This window comes from Hylaeus anthracinus, unplaced genomic scaffold, assembly GCF_026225885.1.
Source record: "Hylaeus anthracinus isolate JK02 unplaced genomic scaffold, UHH_iyHylAnth1.0_haploid 12001, whole genome shotgun sequence".
Lineage (NCBI taxonomy): Eukaryota > Metazoa > Arthropoda > Insecta > Hymenoptera > Colletidae > Hylaeus > Hylaeus anthracinus.
This window is the reverse complement of record NW_026534348.1, coordinates 337,771-356,976: the sequence shown is the minus strand read 5'-3', so window position 1 is coordinate 356,976 and position 19,206 is coordinate 337,771. Positions and strand designations below refer to the sequence as shown.

Here is a 19,206-nt window from a genome sequence, read left to right as displayed (position 1 = left end):
GAAATTTAAAACGATAAAAAAAAAAACTGAAAAAAGTCGAAAAAAAATGCTGAAGGCAAGGCTGAAAATATCTTAGAGACGAACATTTTCGAAAGAGTGTAGAGTCTCAAAAATTTCGATGTATCGAAATTCCACGCGTTCTCGAAATCGATCAACTTTTCGGTCGTCTAAGATTCTCGTCGGACGTTATCTTGTATCATATACTGTTTCTCCATTTTGCTTTAACTCTCTTTTTATCTCTGTCTCGAATGCAACGTGAAAAGACCTCAAAACGAACGACTCTAGTGAACACAACTTGTTTCCATACTAAATACAAATACACACACACACACACACACACAAAACTGCACTAGGCGCGTATGCACACGTATACACCGCGCGTACATTCATGTACAAGAGACACACCGTACACAGAGACGGACGATTTTATATTGGAACAAATGGAAGCGCCACGAGCGCATCGTGGCTGCGTGTTAACATGTGAACGTGAGTCATTTGTCTGAATGAAAATAAACGACATCGAATACATTACCATGTGTTTATGTGGTTGTACAGCATACGAGTGTACACCGAACGGTCCTCTGCGCCCCGTGCAATGGTATGGATTAAATTTTTAGACATAATCGTACCTTACTTAACGGTTGACCAGAGTCCAAAAGATGGGCAAAATTTTCGTTTCTTTCATCACTTTTTTTTCGTCATTTTTCGTTGTTACACAAAATCTCGAGTGTGGTGTACCGACTTGGACAACGTTTTCCCGTTGCTCGCAAGTTTTCTGGAACGACTCGTTAAAAATCGCTCCACACCATGGCGTGTTGTTGCACATCGCGTTTATTGGCTCGAAAAGATCCTTCCTCCGAAAGCACACTTTTATGGCCGGGCAAATGAAAGAATCGACTTGGTTAAGGGGTGTATTGTACGTGATACAGGTACAATTAGGTGGGTGGTCTTCCAGATCAATTTTTTGATTTGCTGAACCCCAGGTGCAATCAGCACGGGGCCACAGGACGCGAAGGTGTACCGCGAATATCGTATGCGCGTTAACTGTTATTTCATTGGTAGGATCGAGGTCGTTGTAAACGTAGAACGACGGCAGGGTCCTCGTGCTTCGACGTTACAATAGAGACGATTGTTTCACCGAGAAGCACGGGTTGTATGCATAATTTGTATCCCTCGGCAGCTGTACACTCTGTATCTTTCTTGAATAAACCGAAATAAATTTTTCTTATAATTCCTTCAGCCAAAAGTATCGGCAGTCGGTGACGATTTGACAGAATGACGTGTGTTTTTTAAAATTCTGCTATACCACTAATGAGATTTGACATCTGGATGATGCGTGTCATTCTATTTTGTCGTCATTGGCATTTATTCTTTTCTTCTTTGACCACCTGTCCCTTAATTACGAATACGTGGTTGCGAATGTTTTGTTTATATTTTTTGTTGAATGTAACGAGTGTATGGGTGAATTAAGTATGAAAATTAAATATATTTTATGAGTAATAAGAACAGCAGAATTTTTAGTCTCAACGTTTAGACTTTAGACCATCCGGAATCTGGTTCGCATTAGAAGAAAATTTATTTCTGTAGAGGCACATGAATTTTTATTAGTTTTTCTTTACATCGATCAGATGCAAATCATCGAATTTTTATACTATTATAATTTTTACTTTTAATTTTGGGCCGTGTCATAATTTTCCTCTGAACTCCAGCTTTTTTGTTTTCTCTCCTGAACGCAAACTATATATATTATTTTTAAAAGTATCTTATCTATTAATCCTCTATAATTGAAATAAAAGGTTAGTATATTTCGCAGTCAATATAACAACATTGAAGTAGAAATGCAATTTTGGTTGCGGGAAAGAAACATTGATTTCTAGAAAAAATGATAGTAAAATTTGTATCGGTCATGTTCTGCACTCGCATTTTGACTCAAGTAAAATGAGAATGTATTGTGCGTTTAATAGTCACGTTACATTTGACATCAACTAATTACCATAAATGTCACTTGTAATTCTTAGGCGTACTTGTATCGCAGCCTTCAATTATTTTAATGTAAACCTTCTTTTTACAGCAATCAGATAATCAATAACAATTTGTATTACAAACGACTGCCTTTGCACGTTAAGTATGTTCATAGAGGTACTACTGTCGTCTACATGATACCTCTCAAAACGGATAGGTATGCCATCGATGCTTTCATTATCTAGAACAATGTGTATACGTTCGAAATACACGTTTTCGAAAAAATAGTAAATTTAAAATTGATATTTTATAATAACTCACGACGCCAAATGTTTCCAATGAAAACACATAGAATTTTCCAGCAGTTAGATACAATGGTTTCTGCGATCGGGCTATGCAAAACATTAAACATTTTGCATACTCGTCTGGCAGCTCATACCAATTGGTAGAATAGCAAGCGGTCTGCATTTCACTACTCTGGAAATAATTTAAAACACGTCGAGGTAAGCGGTGGCAGTCTTAGCACCCAAAATCCTTTAATTGTATTTATTGGAAAATACTGTACAAGCAAATCTAGACAATCTCAAAATAATATTTCAAGTACTTTTGTTCCGTATCTCGCACTTTTGATACAATTTCTACTGTTTCAAGTTAAATTCATATATAAATCAATTACCTCGGCAATTAGACACTCCCCAAGGAAACAGTAGCAAAATGCTAACAATATTACAGCGCAAGAGTAAATAACAAAATGTATCGTGTTCATATCTTGACCAGATTCGCTCGTCTATAAAATATCACCATAATTCAGTTCAGTTAAAAAAGTAAACAATAAATTAAGAGCTTTACAGTACAGCAAAGTGATTGTTATCACTTGTAATTAACTCCATGCAGTATCAGAAGGAATTTGTTAACTTTACCGTAAGTAGTTGGTAGGCTACGATGCACAAAGAAAATATCAATCCTAATGTCTGCACAAACATTAAAGAACTGAATGTTTCCGCCAAGATACCTGCCAATCTATAATTTAATATGTATATTATATCTATATCGTAACCTTTGTTAATAATTCAACCTTTGAACGATGAGTCAATTGTAATGAAATTTAAATAAAATCTGTTTCACTATATTGCTTAATTGTTTATTTGGATCTTCTTACCGCAAAAGTTCAGTGTGTCGTTCAACCAGTACTCTCATTTTTGGAAAATATTTTCGTGGTTCGAGGTCCATATTCCTAATTCTTTGCGATAGTATGGATAGTTGACTACACAGGTGAAAAGTCAACGTGACCAGAAGACTGTCCGCGCCTGTCGCACCGATAGTCAACAGCGTGCTTACAGGTATCAAATAAACGCAGAACAATGTATATAGACGCATTTCCGTCACTTCATAGACAGAATTCACCCTCATCGGTAATTCATAGGGAAGAGTACAATTGATGAACTCTGTGAATCAATGGGATACGTCAAATATTTAATTTTATTTATTTTCATCGAGGGAAAGTGGAGTGTTCCTTTTAATGATTCTAATTGAAGAAAAGGACAATTTTCAGTTTTTAAAAAAGTTGAAGAAAAAACAATGTTTACCTTTTAAAACAATAAATATGTACATACTTAAATATCTGTTTTAGATCTTTATATAAAAGTAAGTTTGAAGCATAATAACAGAAGGTGATTTTATGATGAATTTTAGTTTGTCTAGAATCAATGCTTAAAGTAAAATGTCATTCTTCATATAAAAAAATATTCATATATCTCTACTAGCTTCAGACGAAATCCCGTAATTATCTTTCAACATCAAGAACACGCATTTATGATAAATTCTAGTCCAATAAAAATGTAACCCATACATCAAATTCAACGACTCAGAATAGCCCATCGTTTTTATAATGAAAACGGATCAAGTGTTGTTGATTTTGTGTTGCGTTTGTTGGTATTCACGTCGGCCTGCCCAGAGTACATAAATTCGCGTTCTTCGCCATCGGAGGACTTGGTTTAAACTTTAAACGGTCGCGAAAAAGTCACGGCGTCGGTGGTCGTGGAAGATCTTGGACAAACTGTGACAGGCTCGTAAAACGTAACCGTTTGTGTATCGTGAAGGAAGTATAACTGTCGCCTCGAAACACCATAAAACTGCGCGTTCGAGGTAACCGTACCCTGAATCATATGAATACGGAAATCGAATGGGTTTTCTGGATTCGACCGATAAAGTCTACATTAAAATCCTGATTTATCCCGCCAGCACATCCCAGACACCTCTGATAACGACGACGAGCTCAACAACGCCGCGCGACTTTTATCGCTTTCTTCGGTCCACGATTCGCGATACCAAATGCAAACGTCATTTCGTATTTTAATGAAACGCCCGGTTCACGTGTAAAGCTGGAAGTTAAGTTCTCAATGTAACGGCTCCAGATAATGGAGAGGTCACTTTACAAACTTACGAAGCCCATTTTTTTATTATCGTTTTCTGAATTTCACAGGATCCAGACATTGTTTAAAGGTATGAATATTTCTTTTCGTTTTTTGTAAGATTTCATTTTTCGTTGTTAAATATTCTAGATATAGTGTTTATCGTTGTAAAGATAAAAGTCTACTTAAACAACTAGAACCTTTGATTGGTATCGAACTTACTCGACGAAAAACAATCAAGGACTGGTTTCGCATAAAACAACATAGGCACGAAGAATAAAGACATAGCCGACGAGATGGTAAATAACGTGGCGGCCACGTTGTACCACACCACCGTCTGCCTTTCCTCTTTCGTCTGATACAAGCCTTCCTCTACATCCCTTCTGACGACTGCCAGCAATGGTAGCACCAGATGCATGTTCAGTCGAAACATCACGGCCTTCAGTACTATCAAGATGGTCGGGAACGATAATGTGATATTTTTCAACGACTTCTCAAGGTCGTGCATGTTCTGCAAGAGCGTCACGATCTCCAGCCAATTGAATATCACGACATACGTAATGTACAAGAAAAATTTAACGTCGTTCCGATTATCCGGCCAGATACCGTATAAGCCGAGGATCCTCTTGCTCCATGAGAGCACTTGATCGTCGTACAACAATTCCACGTTCAGCGATATTGGTTTCTTCAATCTCGCAAACATGACAGTTTCACGGTTATGTCTTTGATATTGAAAGATCGCAAAGTATATTGGATCGTGTCAGAATATTCTACAATAAAAAGAAAGAAACTGTTCCAAAACGAAACGTGCAGTCACTTTAACAAAAATTATAATACACTTATAAAATATTCCCACACATCTGTCGACGATTCTCCTCACAAAATTTCTTTCATCCTCTAAAAGGTGTATCATAAAAATCACTCACTTTTTCTAAATTATGTTACACTACATTTCCTATAACATAATCGAGCGAGATCCTCTGTTACAAATGCTTTGTTCACGGTCAATGATCACACTTCTTGCATCAATGGCTAATATACGAGTGGAACTTGGAAGCGTTTCGTGGGCCAAAAACTTGGATAAAAATTCGCCAAGTTGGACGACGTTCAGAATCACGACAGTTTTTCAATCGATACCCACTTCTCCATTAATGGGTAATTACATATTCAGTCGTGGCTAGCCGTGAAGCGAGTCACGCTATCGGCGCGAATTCTGATTCCTCAAAGTGTGCTCGTAATTTTGTTATAGACAAATCTGCATACGTTATCAGCCGCAGTTTCGTGTAGTTCGAAAGACAACTATGACACCACCGACCGGGCATGAACTCGAGGGATCGAATCGAAGCAATTACTACTTTTTCGACAGTTTCGAATCGAGACCATCTCTCTTTCGTACAAGTTAAAGGTGCTATTATTTTCTTGCGCTCGATTTTCAGTTCATTCGAAGACAAAATTTATGGTCTTGACGCTCTCTTGCTTTTCAAACCTACGAATAGATTGCGGATAGTTGCACTTTGTGCTGTGGAAATATCAATTTCTTTAGGCACCGAGAGTGATATTGGAATAAATTGTTAGAAATATATTTTAAATTTGTGCTACTTTAACACGAAAGAGAGTACTATAGTTATTGATTAAGGGTTTTAGAAAATAATACGCCGGATGAAAGAGACACACGATATTGAACATTGTGATATAAGACTAATCTACAAGATGTGATCGTGTCAATTGTAAAAAGAACACGTTGAATATTGGAATTTATGCTGCACACCGTCTATGTCACAATGATCAATCATTTATCCATCATCATTACTGTATACTTCATAACTCTCTTTTAGTCTAATCCAACATACATGTAGTACAAAAAGAAAGATAAGTCACAAAGGCAAACTTTAGAAACCCGAAAAGTTTACCTTTACCTAACAAACAACCAATTACTGAAGTCACTTTTAAATGCATTCTGAATAGCTGAATATTCGACAAATAATTTAAAGAGACGTTTCGTTAAGGTGAAAATACATTTTTCCTCGATCGCTATGAATCCGTTCCACCTGTACACAAGCCTGTCATCTCTGCGGTCTCTTCGCAAAGATACCTTCTATAATCAGACACGTCTGTCTATATTATCGAGATCATCGAGGCAAGAGTAATCGATCGATGTAATCCGGAATGGAATTCCGTCCACCAAACGACCAAGGGAACCTCATTCGAGGACGATGAAGAGCGCGTGTGCGCGACGTCAGAGCTTGCAACGTGCTAGCGGATGCAACCAGTGTCATGCAGTCGTTGCACCGAGTGCACGTGGAGAACACTGTCCGTGCGAAGGAAAAGCACGAAAGTCGAGCGAAACCAGACTCGACAGATCGATTCGAGGTTATTGCGGGCAGATCAAATATTTTCGATTCGATATGAGATACCTGCGAATCGGCGTCATTGGAGCGTCTCTGATCGGCTCTGTATGCTTGCTCTCAGGGCTCATGTATTACTTTAACCAAGGTATGTGACTCGTTGCAGATCAGAAGTTTATAAGGTGACCAGAAATTACAGAGTGAAACATTACTAGTCGTTATTTGCTAGAGGAACACACAATAAATCAAATTTAGATGCTAAAGTATCGTGAGTACAATTTTGTCTCTGCCATTTTTTTGTTACTTTTGGTCAGCTTGTACTATTTCTCCCCTTAGATAGTTAACGTTTAATCATTTTACAGAGTTTCTCAGTGATATCTTTATGTTTAACATCGAGTACTTAAATAAGTAAATGTTTTGTAAAGAATTCTAGATACACACTTTAATCGCAATACAATTATATACAAATTTACATTCATGTGTAGAATTTCATGAGATTCGTAAAAATTAAACGTGATATTATGATGAATTTTTCAGAGTGAACTCATTCAAGACAGGTGTCATACACTTACACAAGCCGTTTACTGTTATTCATTTTTCGAAAGATATATCTTTCCACGGATTGTCGAATGTATTAAGAAATGAAAAATTTTTTTCTTTTCTCAACGAATACATTTTTTCACAGTGCGTCATGTACATATGTTTAGTCACGTACAACTCATCTTTCAAGTGTTGAATTATGACAAAACTTACATAAGCATCTCTTGGGTATACGACCTTGTCGATATTCGTATTTTATTTAAAGTTAGTTTCATGTCCAACGCGAGTTTAACATTTGATGAAAAGGTCGAGAAATGAATGGAAGTAAGTGACCAATTGTGCGAAAGTGGGCGCGATAGAATGGAAGAACCGAGTAAATTAAATTATTAATCAATTACTCTCAGATAGCAATGCATACCCCTTTATTTACTAGCTGGAGTCTAATTTAAATTGTCCTCGAACAACTGTATCTTTCTAATTCGAACAAATTGATTTTTTTTAGTAAAAGTAACCGTAATGTAAGCTTAACAAACTTCCATTCTTACTACCAAGAGACTTGTTTGCACGTGTACATATACTGTATACATTGGCGTATTACTGTGGCTTCAAAGTCAATGTTACGACCTTTAATGCAGTAGGGAAATCACGGGAGAAATTGTTCGTAATTTCAGACACCTGCCCAGTGGGAACATTCCTTTGTTACAACACCACCATTTGTTTACCCCAAAGGAATTGGTGCAATCAGGAAGTGGAATGTCCTTACGGCGACGACGAACAAAACTGCTGTAGGTTAACATTTCTTAATAGATTCTGACTTGAATCTCTTTTCGTTACATGTCTCTAAAGCGGCAAAATGAAATGTGTTTTTGTTGGTTGTAAGAGTAGGTGCATATTTGATACTTATTTCCCATCGGTATATATTCACATTATAAACTGAAACGTGTATTTAATTACGTTGTTCACGTGAACTCTATTACCCCGTACACAGTTGATTTTCATGGAGTATTGGACTGGTTTGGCAGCGACAGAGAATCTGTAAGGGAAGCTGTAAGGGATTTCGTTTGCGGTAACAAAGAATCCAATTATTTATGAATTTTAGAAACAGAGTATAATATACGGAAAAATTAAAATTACGAATACAAAAGATAGAATCAAAACTTGTCACTTTTTTCTAGACACTACCGATATCCCTCCCCGATGTAAATACGTGATGTGTCGTGTAACCTGCCAAGGATACTTCTCGATACCTCAAAACTTGTCATCTCAAACCACATCCATGTACGAATTTTAAATACTTAAAAATCAAGTATTCTATCTATATCGTATGCCACACTTTCACAGTATTAAAGTATTAAATGTAATTTAATTAACGCGAAGGCTAAAAGTCAACAAATATTTTTAGAACTCTATACGACAGTTCGATTAGACGTGTGCCAAAGGACGCGTTTGCGCAATACTCAGAAATACGTTTACTGTAAGTTTTTTGTATACTACTGGCTGTTATTGTTAACGAGTTTCGCGACATCGTTTAACTGAAAATATAAACGGAAGGTAATCGTCCTTTGTAGGTATCTCGATGGCAGCGATATCAGCGAGATAGAGATAGGCGCCTTTGCAAATTTAACAAAATTATTTTGGCTGTAAGTACTCCTATTCCAGAAACTCGTATCGAGTTTTAGCTCGTAGTTTTAACTCGTATTAGCACGAGTTATTTCTTTTAAATTTCAACCTATGAGGGTCTTTATGTGCTTATTTAAAGAAAATTTTCGATTAATTTAATGAAGACTTAAAAATGGAATTTACTTACTGAGCTGAGCAATGAAAATTTAAAAATGAACGATAAATCAGAAACTATTGCAAATTAAAAGTGAAATACTACATAGTGGAGTCTTAAGAAAAATAAAAGTCGCTACATTCAATAATATTAGGTCATGTCATAAGTAGTTCGTGGTGCAGACTGAGCCAATATTTAATAAAAAAATTATAAAAATTTTATAGCGACTGTATAATATTTATGTAAGAAAGGTGGGGAAATATCGTAAAACAAGAAAGATTACATTTTGTTGTAATACTTAACGGTATGTTTCATATATTAATTTGAGTAGCAGAAGAATAAGTGGCACGAAGTTATGGGACGACCTAATACATTATTTAAACTTTTCCCATCATCACAGAGCGTTAGATAATAATAAGATCAGTGAACTACTACCTGGACATTTCACCGATCTAATTAACTTGGATTCCCTGAGGGCAAATAAGAACAGAATCAACATAGCAGACTTTTCAGACTTGGAGGGAAGCAACGCTTTACATTTCATGTAAGTTACTCGCAGAATGAATTCCATTGCATTCTTATAATTTTTTAAAGAGAGCCTGTAGCAATGTACATCAAAATATTTTACATATACAATGTAATTCAACTCAACTATATTAAATAACATTTTCTAAACGAATAACACCGTTGTAGAGACTTGAGCGAGAATCAGCTGACATCAGTGTCTCTGAAGCTGCCATACTTGCCAGCACTAGATGAAATGTAAGCATTCAGCCCTATCGTTTATAAAAGTTCAAACTATACCCCTTTCGATCTTCGTGACAAACTTCCAGATTGCTGAATCAGAACAATTTCGAGACCATACCCGACACGTTGTTCGAGGGATGCCCAGCGTTAAGATCACTGTACGTACGTAAGTAGATGTTGAAAATAGAAGCTATGCACCCCCGACTTGAACGACTTTCAATGATCGAAATGACGTTGAACGATGTCCAGGAGCATGCAGAAGAACGTGATAAGAACGATCGCGGAAGACACGTTTCGAAACTTGAAGCAGCTCGAGGAACTGTGAGTTTTCCAAAAGCTTTCACGAAATGTCTCGCAATGAGAAATCGTTTATCAGGTTGCCGTATCGAAATCAATTTTTCTGTCCAGTAATTTGGCGTTCAACGAGATAACGACTGTCCCGCTCAATGTATTCCGGCCTTTGAAAAATCTCACGAGGCTGTAAGTATACCGGGGGAAACCTGACCACTCGCATAAATTTTAACGTTACACGTCTTAAGCTACGCACGTGCTCGCGACGTATTTACATGACGTTTACCGTCGAACACGCTGTGCGCCGTTAGAAAAGCAAATGTGTGGAACGTCACGTATGCTCGGCGTTAAAACTTTTATTTATTCTAGCGGCACGTACGAAAATAAGGCGGATGTGTCGCCGCGCAACTCGTCAGAATTAAACGAATCCGAAGAGGATTATTTTTCATTTAATCGCTCGCAAGTACTCCCCTTCGTTGCTCGCTTCTTCCTTTGACAATTTTATAGCTTTTCAGATGAAAGTTTCAAGCTTGAGTAAAATATCCAATTGTTAAGATTACTTTAATTGGGTGATAACCCAGTACCAGAGGATTTAAAATATACCGATCCAGTGAACTTATACGGTGACCTAACATTTCATTGCTGTACTATTCTAGTTCTTTGAGTGCAACAAAATTTCACATCGAAAGCCTAGATTATGTGTTGTTTGAAATTATAGCGTGTAAGATATAAAACTTTGACCCTTTTCATAACTTGAAGAAAAGAACATTTATTACTATATATGTATATACACGTTTTATATTATATACTGTCATTAATTGCAGAGAATTGGGCTACAATCGTATTCACAACCTACCAATGCCAGTACTGAGTCCACTAACAAAACTTCGTTCCCTGTAAGTCTCATAGATACATACCATTTGCAATACTCTCTCATTTTCGTATCGGTTATAGCGCGAAATTGGTTACACTGACTCTTTGCATGCTTATCGTCGATGGAAATTGTAGTGACTTGGAAGACATCAATTTGGACACGCTGAAGATGAACGCGTTCGACATGTTCCGGCACCTGGACTTTGTGTAAGTAAATCCAGACGCTACTAGTCAGACAGCGTCTGTTAGTTTAGAATACGTTTCTCAGTGTTACATATACAATTTAATGAATTTCGCTGTTGGTAATTTTTGAAAACGCATATTTCTACTCGTGTATAATATTTATTTTCGTTTTTTAATCTTCAATTTTTAATTTAGAGCAAAATTTATTGAAGGGGACCTAAAACTAAAGCTGAAACATAGAAGTGTTTAAATATTTAATGCAATGATATCGCTATAACAGAGCAAACAATCTTGTATTATTATCTTTTTTTTTTTTATACAGTTTTAATTAAGTAGATTCATATTGGGATCATTTTCGTAGATACTTCAAGAAATTTCACTATTGCGCGACTTATGCGCCCAACGCGCAAAGATGTCGGCCAGCCAGTGACGGTAAGACAAATGCATAAAAAAAAAACCGTTTAATTTAATGTTAATATTATAACTCGAGGTAGTCAGATTTATATTTTATTTTCCTACAATATTTTCAAAGACTTTCACGTGCCTGGGTAAAATTCACTTACAAGTATAAAGCTTATTATCTTCAAATAAATACAATTTACAGATGCGATACATCTTTAAGCTTTCACTTGATTTATCTCTTAAGTTAAATCAGATCTGAACAGTTTTCGTACTTTCAACTGCGTACTCACTTATTATTCAGCCATTATAAATACATTACGTTACATGCTACGTTTAGAAGACTGCAATCATCAAGATATTTATTGTAACTGTAATAATACATTCGAAAGCACGTACTACTATTAGTAAGGTATTGACGGACAATATAATCTTTAGATTAATTTTAAAAGTAACATCCTTGAGAGAAATATTACTTTTATTATTAAATTATTATTATCTATTTAATTTGAGAATCGTTTGTTTTGTAGGAGTCTCATCGTTGTCCCACTTACTCGACAAGCCTTTGCTACGTGCAGCAGTGTGGGTGATATCGTGTGTTACCTGCATGGGCAACGTCCTTGTTCTATGGGGGAGATTCACGGCCAAGGATGAGAATCGTGTACTAACTATCATCATTAGAAACCTGGCTGGTTAGTTGCGACGATTCCTTAGAAAATCTTTTGATAACTACTTGAATTATTCTAACTCAAATGACAAGTAATTTGCACCTGCACTGCAGAAAATGATTTATCAATTATTAATACAAAGCACTGCTTCACGAATTATTAAGCGATTGCGAAGTTCTTCGTACACTTTTTAAAGATGCTACCAGTTCTATTACGGTGCACACTTATTATTTTAAAAATCGTTGTAATTGTAAATGATAGTAACAATTACGATATATTCCATTTAAGTCGGACTCGTAAGGATGAACGGAAGGTACTATAAAAATTGAGAGTATGCTATATTAAGAGACACGTTTGATTTCTCATCGAAAAGCAATCGTATTAAATACAAAGTCTGTACTTCGGGAAAGACAAAATAGAAGTAGAGAATCGAAGTAGGAATTCTTTATACGCGTTCTATATTCTCTACTTCACTTGTTCAAATATTTACACTGCTCTAAATAGACTATATGAATATTTTGACTCTCGAGAAGTGCACCTCGAGTTTACATGAGTTATGTTCTAGAACTGTTCAAGTACAACATTTTTCCAATTCTCTATGTACTCTTGAGATAAAGCCTTAATCTTTGAAAGGGAACCTAACACTAAGGCTGAAAGATAATAATAATAATAATAATAATAATAAAAACCGTATGAAAACTATGCAGTCGCTTAATATATTCTTAATCCGTTCAGAATATAATAAATAAGTAGATGCGAAACGAACGCAAGTATTATCATAAATGACGCGCACTGATCGTTGTGAACACTAGGCAACGTAAAAATGATTGATCGACCATATTCGGTTCTAATATCGTCGATCATAAATCATTGAATCGCATGGGTGCGGTATGGGAGTCGCATAATCCTTTTACAGTCTCCGACACGTTGATGGGAATATATCTGTTCGTAATCGCTGTGGCGGACATGATATTCCGCGATAATTACAATCGAGTTGCCAGTTCCTGGATGTCATCCTGGGGATGCACCATTTTGGGAGTTTTGGCAATGACATCGTTGGAGGTATGAGACGCTTAACTGTATTTTTAATACTTTGTTTATAAATACAGGACAATTTCCGAAACTAGGACAGACCGAGTAAAATCAGTATTCATATTCGAACTTGTCTTGGACGAAGTGATTCTTTTCACGATTTTCCATCCAAATATCAAGCAACTTTCTCCGATCAATAATTGCCTTTCTTACATTAGAAATGACATACATTCTAGTTCCTGAAATCAGCCTGAAATCACCTTGAGCAGGCAGAAAATTTGTCCAAACGTCGCGTAAATTCGACGGATTTCCATTAGCCGTTTCTCGAGAGGTCAAACGGTCACGTCGTTAATGTATTAAAATGGAATCGATCTGTCAAGGTTTCAGTGCTGATCCTGTCTTTCATGTCGGTGGAACGATATATGCTAATCGCGGCACCACTGAAAGGTCACCGCACCATGACACCGCAAACGGCGTCCGCGTCAATGATCGTCATTTGGATCATCGGAATTACCCTCGCTCTCGTGCCAGGTTCGTCTTAATGGTTCTTATTCGATTGTAAAGCACCTCTGCATGATTCGTGATAACATCTAATAACCTGTCAAGATGTCCAGCTGCTTGTTAACCCGCCGGTTATGATAACGTAATACCAGCTCAGCATCACTGTCTTATTTGGTCGCTTTGTGAATCAATTAACTGTTATGACGTTCGCTTGTCGATTATTCGACAGTCGTTGCGGTGATTTAAAATTCAACCTAACCGAATGTTACGGCTTCAATTTCAACCGATTTCGATCAATGATTGTTGTAAGGCCACGGCTTGTCGGTGCACTACGCCGATTTTATGCGCTTATGATGGATCTGCATACGAAAAATATGTGTTAAACCTATGCAAATGCTACACGACGAGCCAGAATGAAATGATAATGGTATTATTCTTATTTGGAAAATGTGCTCTGCATTGATTTTGTTTAACTTCCATTTCACTCATACCCTCTCTATTAATAATGTAATAAAAAGATAGATTCATTCTTGGTTATTCTTTCCACGGAAACAATTTTTTGAGAGTTCTCAAATGATATTTAGATTTAGTCGGCATGGATCAAGATTCGTGAATGTTATCCGAGACTTTGCTGTAACAGTACACATACTTATACAAAGAATGTGAAAGTGAATAAAATTTAAAATACGAATGTCTCATTTATAGAAATAACTATGATGCAAGAGATGAAAGAAAAGAATATGTATATAAACTTGATACAAGCAAAATATAATCATGCATCTACACTATTCCGTTTCCCGTTGGTAGTAGAAAATTCACGTGATAAACTCTAGGAATGAAAGTAGCAGAGTCCTCTTTAACCTTAGCTATTATCGAAAATTGTGTGCCACCGTACGTTTCATTTGAAACGATTACTACACGCGTACATTCATCATTCCCATCAGCTTGGACAACGCATGTCACGATTAGTCAACTGACATTAACCATAAATTGTTTGAAAGTCATTCACTGGCGAAGCAGCACGAGATTTTACGGCGTGAACGGAATGTGTTTCCCCTTGCACATCGACGATCCGTATTTAATTGGATGGCAGTACTCGGTCTTCATTTTCTTGGGATTGAATCTCTTAGGGTAAGAGGGAGTATCAACGCACAAACAGAACATAAATAATCCTCAAGAGAAATTACAAAACGATTCACATTGAAATTCGCAATTTCCACGTTATTTCGTATTGCAGATTGATAACGATTGGCTACGTTTATGTGGGGATGTTTGCGAGCATCTGGAAAACAAGACACGCCTGTTCTCTGTCCGTCGGCGATTCTGAATTCGCCTTGAGGTTTTTCTTCATTGTCCTGACGGACGCCGCTTGCTGGGCACCGATCATCATCCTCAAAATTAGAGCCCTGATGAACTATCCTATCCCAGGTGAGCAACACGTGAAATATTTTTATTCATTCATTCATTTTCAATCTTAGATTTATAATATTCTAATGGAAAGAAATTACTTGTGCGATAGTGGACCTTAAAGTGGACAATCATACACTACTATAGTATGTACAACATACATATAGTATTCGAAACATTTAATTTTTCAAAGCGCATGTAATTTTATTCTATTAACACTACAAGTTACCTTAAAATTGTATCAAAAATCGATGGATACATTTGTCTTGTTAACATTTCCACAAGTGTTCTACTCAAACAAGAATTTCAAATTTAACGAATCCGGAAAAGTGCTCGATGAAAACTTCTGAATGATAAAATAAATCTATGTTGTAAACCGACAATTTATATTATACGTTTCTCTGATTTTAAGTGCAGATTATTATTTTCATCGCGATAATGTGTAAATTGCTCGTTTTTAGCTGATGTTCATGCGTGGGTGGTAGTGTTCATTCTTCCCGTGAACAGTGCAGTTAACCCATTGCTGTATACTTTCACCACTCCAAAATTTCGAGAAAGGCTGAGCGAGGGGTGGTTTGGAAAGGTGCGTAACCTCGTGACACGAAAAAGCTCCGCTGAAGGTGCGTATTTAATTCGTACTACCATTAATTCTACATTAATTCAAACAGTTGTAAATTAAAATATGTCTGCATGGTCACCATAAAAATACCATTTAGTTCTATTGCTCGTTTCTCTTCTAGTTCTGTCTTACAGATTCTCAACTGTCTACAACGATGAGCAACAAGAACATAATGTTAGCTCTGTCGAGTGGCACTAACTGCAATAACAAAATACCTATGTTCACGAGTAACGCGAAAACTAAATCTGAAAAGCGCGATCATATTTTCTAAGTTCCACGTCACGTACTAGTTAGTACCTCTTCCTTCATGTGCTCCCTTTAACATAACAAAAGTCAGTATACTTAGATTTAATAATATCGAGCTAGTCATTAGTGAGAAAAAGCGTTTAGAATAAATTAAATATTGAATGCTTGCTGTAGTAACGCGGCAAAATAAATAAGCATATTCTTTAAGGAATAGGTGCCAAAGAAATATGTAAATTTTTAATATGAAAGTTTGTAGTTCCTTGGATCCCTGTAGCTACTTTGTTACCGTTCCTAGTTGATTCTTATTCACTGTCCCAAACAGATGAGAAATTTCATTAATTATCAATGGTTGAACACTTTTCTGTTTTGCGATGTTTGTCAAAGTAAAACGCATCTGGCAACAGAATAATAATCATAGCAGCAATAATTTCAATGCGTCGCGTTTAACAGTTTAATGGATTTGACGCTACCAGTTATTGGGTGCAATTTCGCGCCGTAGCTTTCGCAAAGATTACTGGCGACTTTACGACGCGTGTTCTCGATGGAAAAGTTTCCGAGCGGTCCGAAGACACGCCAGTTATATACTCCTACGTACAAGTCGTTCTCTAAACCGTACATAAATTACTCCTAACGAAGACTAGGAATGCATTCGAAAAATTTATTGCATCCATTCTGATCTATCGTGTTCCACGACGCTGCACCGTTATCAGGGATCCCTTTAGGTCAGCTTTGCTTGTACGGTTTTATTATTATACGACGAGAAACAACCTATTCGCGTTTTGACAATACGCCCTGCTTACTTTCATACTGGTACAACGTGAATAAGTTTACCATTGTAGATCGCCTAATTAAGTCGAAGGCTGACGTGTCGACGGGGCTTCGAATGGAAGAATTCGTTACAGATATCTTCCTAGATCATTTTTTGTTCATTTAGGATATTATGCGACATTCGTATTTTCGTAATAAGGAACTGATGTGGGACACACGCTAATTGTAAAAAGTAATCAAGCTGCTGTATTTGTACACATTTATATAAAACTGTATTTATATATGTTTAAATACATGCGTTCGTTACAACGCGACTAAAGTTAGCTAACATAAAGAATAAGAAATTGTTATATTTAAATAGATCATCAGTATTAAATTACAATACTTTTTTATTTTAATGTAACGTAATTTTTAAGAGTTTTTCAGTTCATTTTCAGTTTCCTGGTAATCAGAAAATATGAATTTTTATATTCTGTAATTTCGAGTTATGTTCTGCGAACAAAAGGAACATTATACTGCACCTTAATATAAATGTTTATAGGTTGCAATAGATATTAAAGAAAAAGGAAGATATAACGTGTATATCCTATTAATCAATGATGGTATAGAATAAATCCAGTTAAAAACAATACTGATTGCTTGTGCAAAAAGTTATAACAGTGATACGTTTAATTGTCCAAGAATTTATAATGAACATCTTTCCGACGATGTACGAAGGAATGATAATAAATTGAGATTGTAGTTCAATGAAGTTTTCAACGGAGCACCTCGGTTTATCATCATAATTAGTGCCATAAATATTAACTGCAGCTTTTTCGAAGAGAAAGAAAGGTAATTTCACGATCATAAAGCGGGTGCCGTCTATTGGTTTTGTTAGATATTATCTTTCATCATTAGTGACTCCCGCCTTCTATTATCTCTATGTCTTCCATACACGTTTTCGCCTAGACACCCAGGACCATCAATTATTACGAGACTAAACCAATATACTCTAGCGATTCAATCATAAATTAAACATTATGTTCATTGCGACGTCTAATAAATCAAAGTAGAGCTTAATAAACTGATAGGTTTCTCGAGAAGATGTATAAATTAAATTTCTATCGAGTTTCAGGACGTTCTAGGTTTCTTTCAGGGGTTTTAAAGTTTCGATTTCGGCTTGTTTCGGTTGTATGTTAAAGAATGTGTTCTTAAATGTCTTAAAGACAAAGAATTTAATATATCAAAGAAAGATGGTATTCGTATGCATAAAGCTGTAGGAAGTCAATCTTTTTCTAAATTTCATACGATTACCTTATTTTAATTTTATGCTTTACGTTCAACTGTCTTACTAGACATGAATTATATGACAATATTGAAATAATCGTCACGCTGCCTTGATATTTATATTAAATTTGCTCGACTTCAAAAGAAACGTGTATCACATTGAAAAATGGGATCAAAACGTGTGTAAACATACGTGGATGGTTGAAATATCACGATATAAATTGTAATAATAATCACTTATTATAATTAAACGCTTTCCTGACTGGGTACCGATATTCGACTGTACGACGGCGAATCATAAATTATTATGGGGGTCAAAAAAAAAAAAACAAACAAACAAAAAAGAACGCATCATTGCACTCTACGATTCGCCGCCACGTGGGCCGGCTCTTACACGATATAATGTATAATTTATGGTGGATGGCCAATGGGAGGATCCCGTTAAGGGGCCTCGATACTTCCTGCAAGACAGCTCGCCTTTTCGGACTGATTTTTCTTTCGTCTCGTGTCGACAATATCTCCCCTTCACATAAAATATTGTCAATTAATTGTACCGTATCGCTACCTCAGTCTAACCGACTCTACATTCCAGTTTGTTTATTTAACAATTTTTAAATAATCCAATTGACACGTTATACAGACTTCCTTATTTGGTCATATCTCAAAGCAAACAAACTGTTCAAATTCACCGTGACTTTTATATTCTTTTCTCATTTCTGGTGGTACATATATTAATTATTTAATTTTACGATTCTCAGTATTCTTTGGTGATTAAGGCACAGACTACGAAGAACGTATATATTTATTCGTAAAAAGTTAACATACAGATCAGAATCTAGTGATAATAATGTAAACTTTATTTATTTCAAAACGTTTAAAAATATACATACTATTTAATTTTGCTGCCGCTCATATTTTTCCCCTAACTATAGAGTAACTATAAAATGGAAAAATTAGTACAATAAGGAAAGATTAACGAGACTGTATCTTAGGTTAATTGCAATCAGCTAATATTCGTTGAAAACCCTTGAAAGTAACAAGACATTATGAACAAAAATACATGTACATTGTAACTTCGTTTTCTACAATTGCCTGATATTTGTTTTAAATAGCAAAACAGGATTTATTGGCAGCAGGTATTAACCTTCTCGTTAGGGTAGAGCAGGATTTCATC

General features: G+C 36.1%; 2 protein-coding genes across 4 annotated transcripts; one reads left to right on the top strand and one right to left on the bottom strand.

Annotated features, from left to right (window-relative positions):
- Positions 1-1,889: 1,889 nt before the first annotated feature.
- On the bottom strand, positions 1,890-5,451 carry LOC128891164 (odorant receptor 82a-like). Its single transcript, XM_054150418.1, has 7 exons — positions 5,300-5,451; positions 4,596-5,143; positions 3,122-3,407; positions 2,883-2,982; positions 2,639-2,749; positions 2,284-2,439; positions 1,890-2,203 (listed from the first exon to the last, which is right to left on the bottom strand). The coding sequence occupies exons 2-7, from the start codon at positions 5,074-5,076 to the stop codon at positions 2,153-2,155; spliced, it is 1,185 nt and encodes a 394-aa protein (XP_054006393.1). The 5' UTR covers positions 5,077-5,143; positions 5,300-5,451; the 3' UTR covers positions 1,890-2,152.
- Positions 5,452-6,567: 1,116 nt separating this feature from the next.
- Positions 6,568-17,058, top strand: LOC128890552 (relaxin receptor 2-like). 3 transcript variants are annotated; one of them, XM_054149122.1, is made up of 21 exons: positions 6,568-6,866; positions 7,930-8,043; positions 8,247-8,324; positions 8,434-8,536; positions 8,661-8,732; positions 8,827-8,898; positions 9,433-9,576; positions 9,726-9,794; positions 9,866-9,937; positions 10,029-10,100; positions 10,188-10,259; positions 10,895-10,966; positions 11,079-11,150; positions 11,488-11,558; positions 12,056-12,217; positions 13,110-13,255; positions 13,606-13,756; positions 14,728-14,857; positions 14,964-15,154; positions 15,595-15,753; positions 15,887-17,058. In XM_054149122.1, the coding sequence occupies exons 1-21, from the start codon at positions 6,587-6,589 to the stop codon at positions 16,021-16,023; spliced, it is 2,439 nt and encodes an 812-aa protein (XP_054005097.1). In that variant the 5' UTR covers positions 6,568-6,586; the 3' UTR covers positions 16,024-17,058. The 3 variants fall into 3 exon arrangements, with proteins under 3 accessions (XP_054005097.1, XP_054005096.1, XP_054005099.1); XM_054149121.1 differs by having other exon boundaries at positions 11,025-11,150; XM_054149124.1 differs by having other exon boundaries at positions 11,025-11,150; positions 15,874-17,058.
- The last annotated feature ends 2,148 nt before the right edge of the window (positions 17,059-19,206 follow it).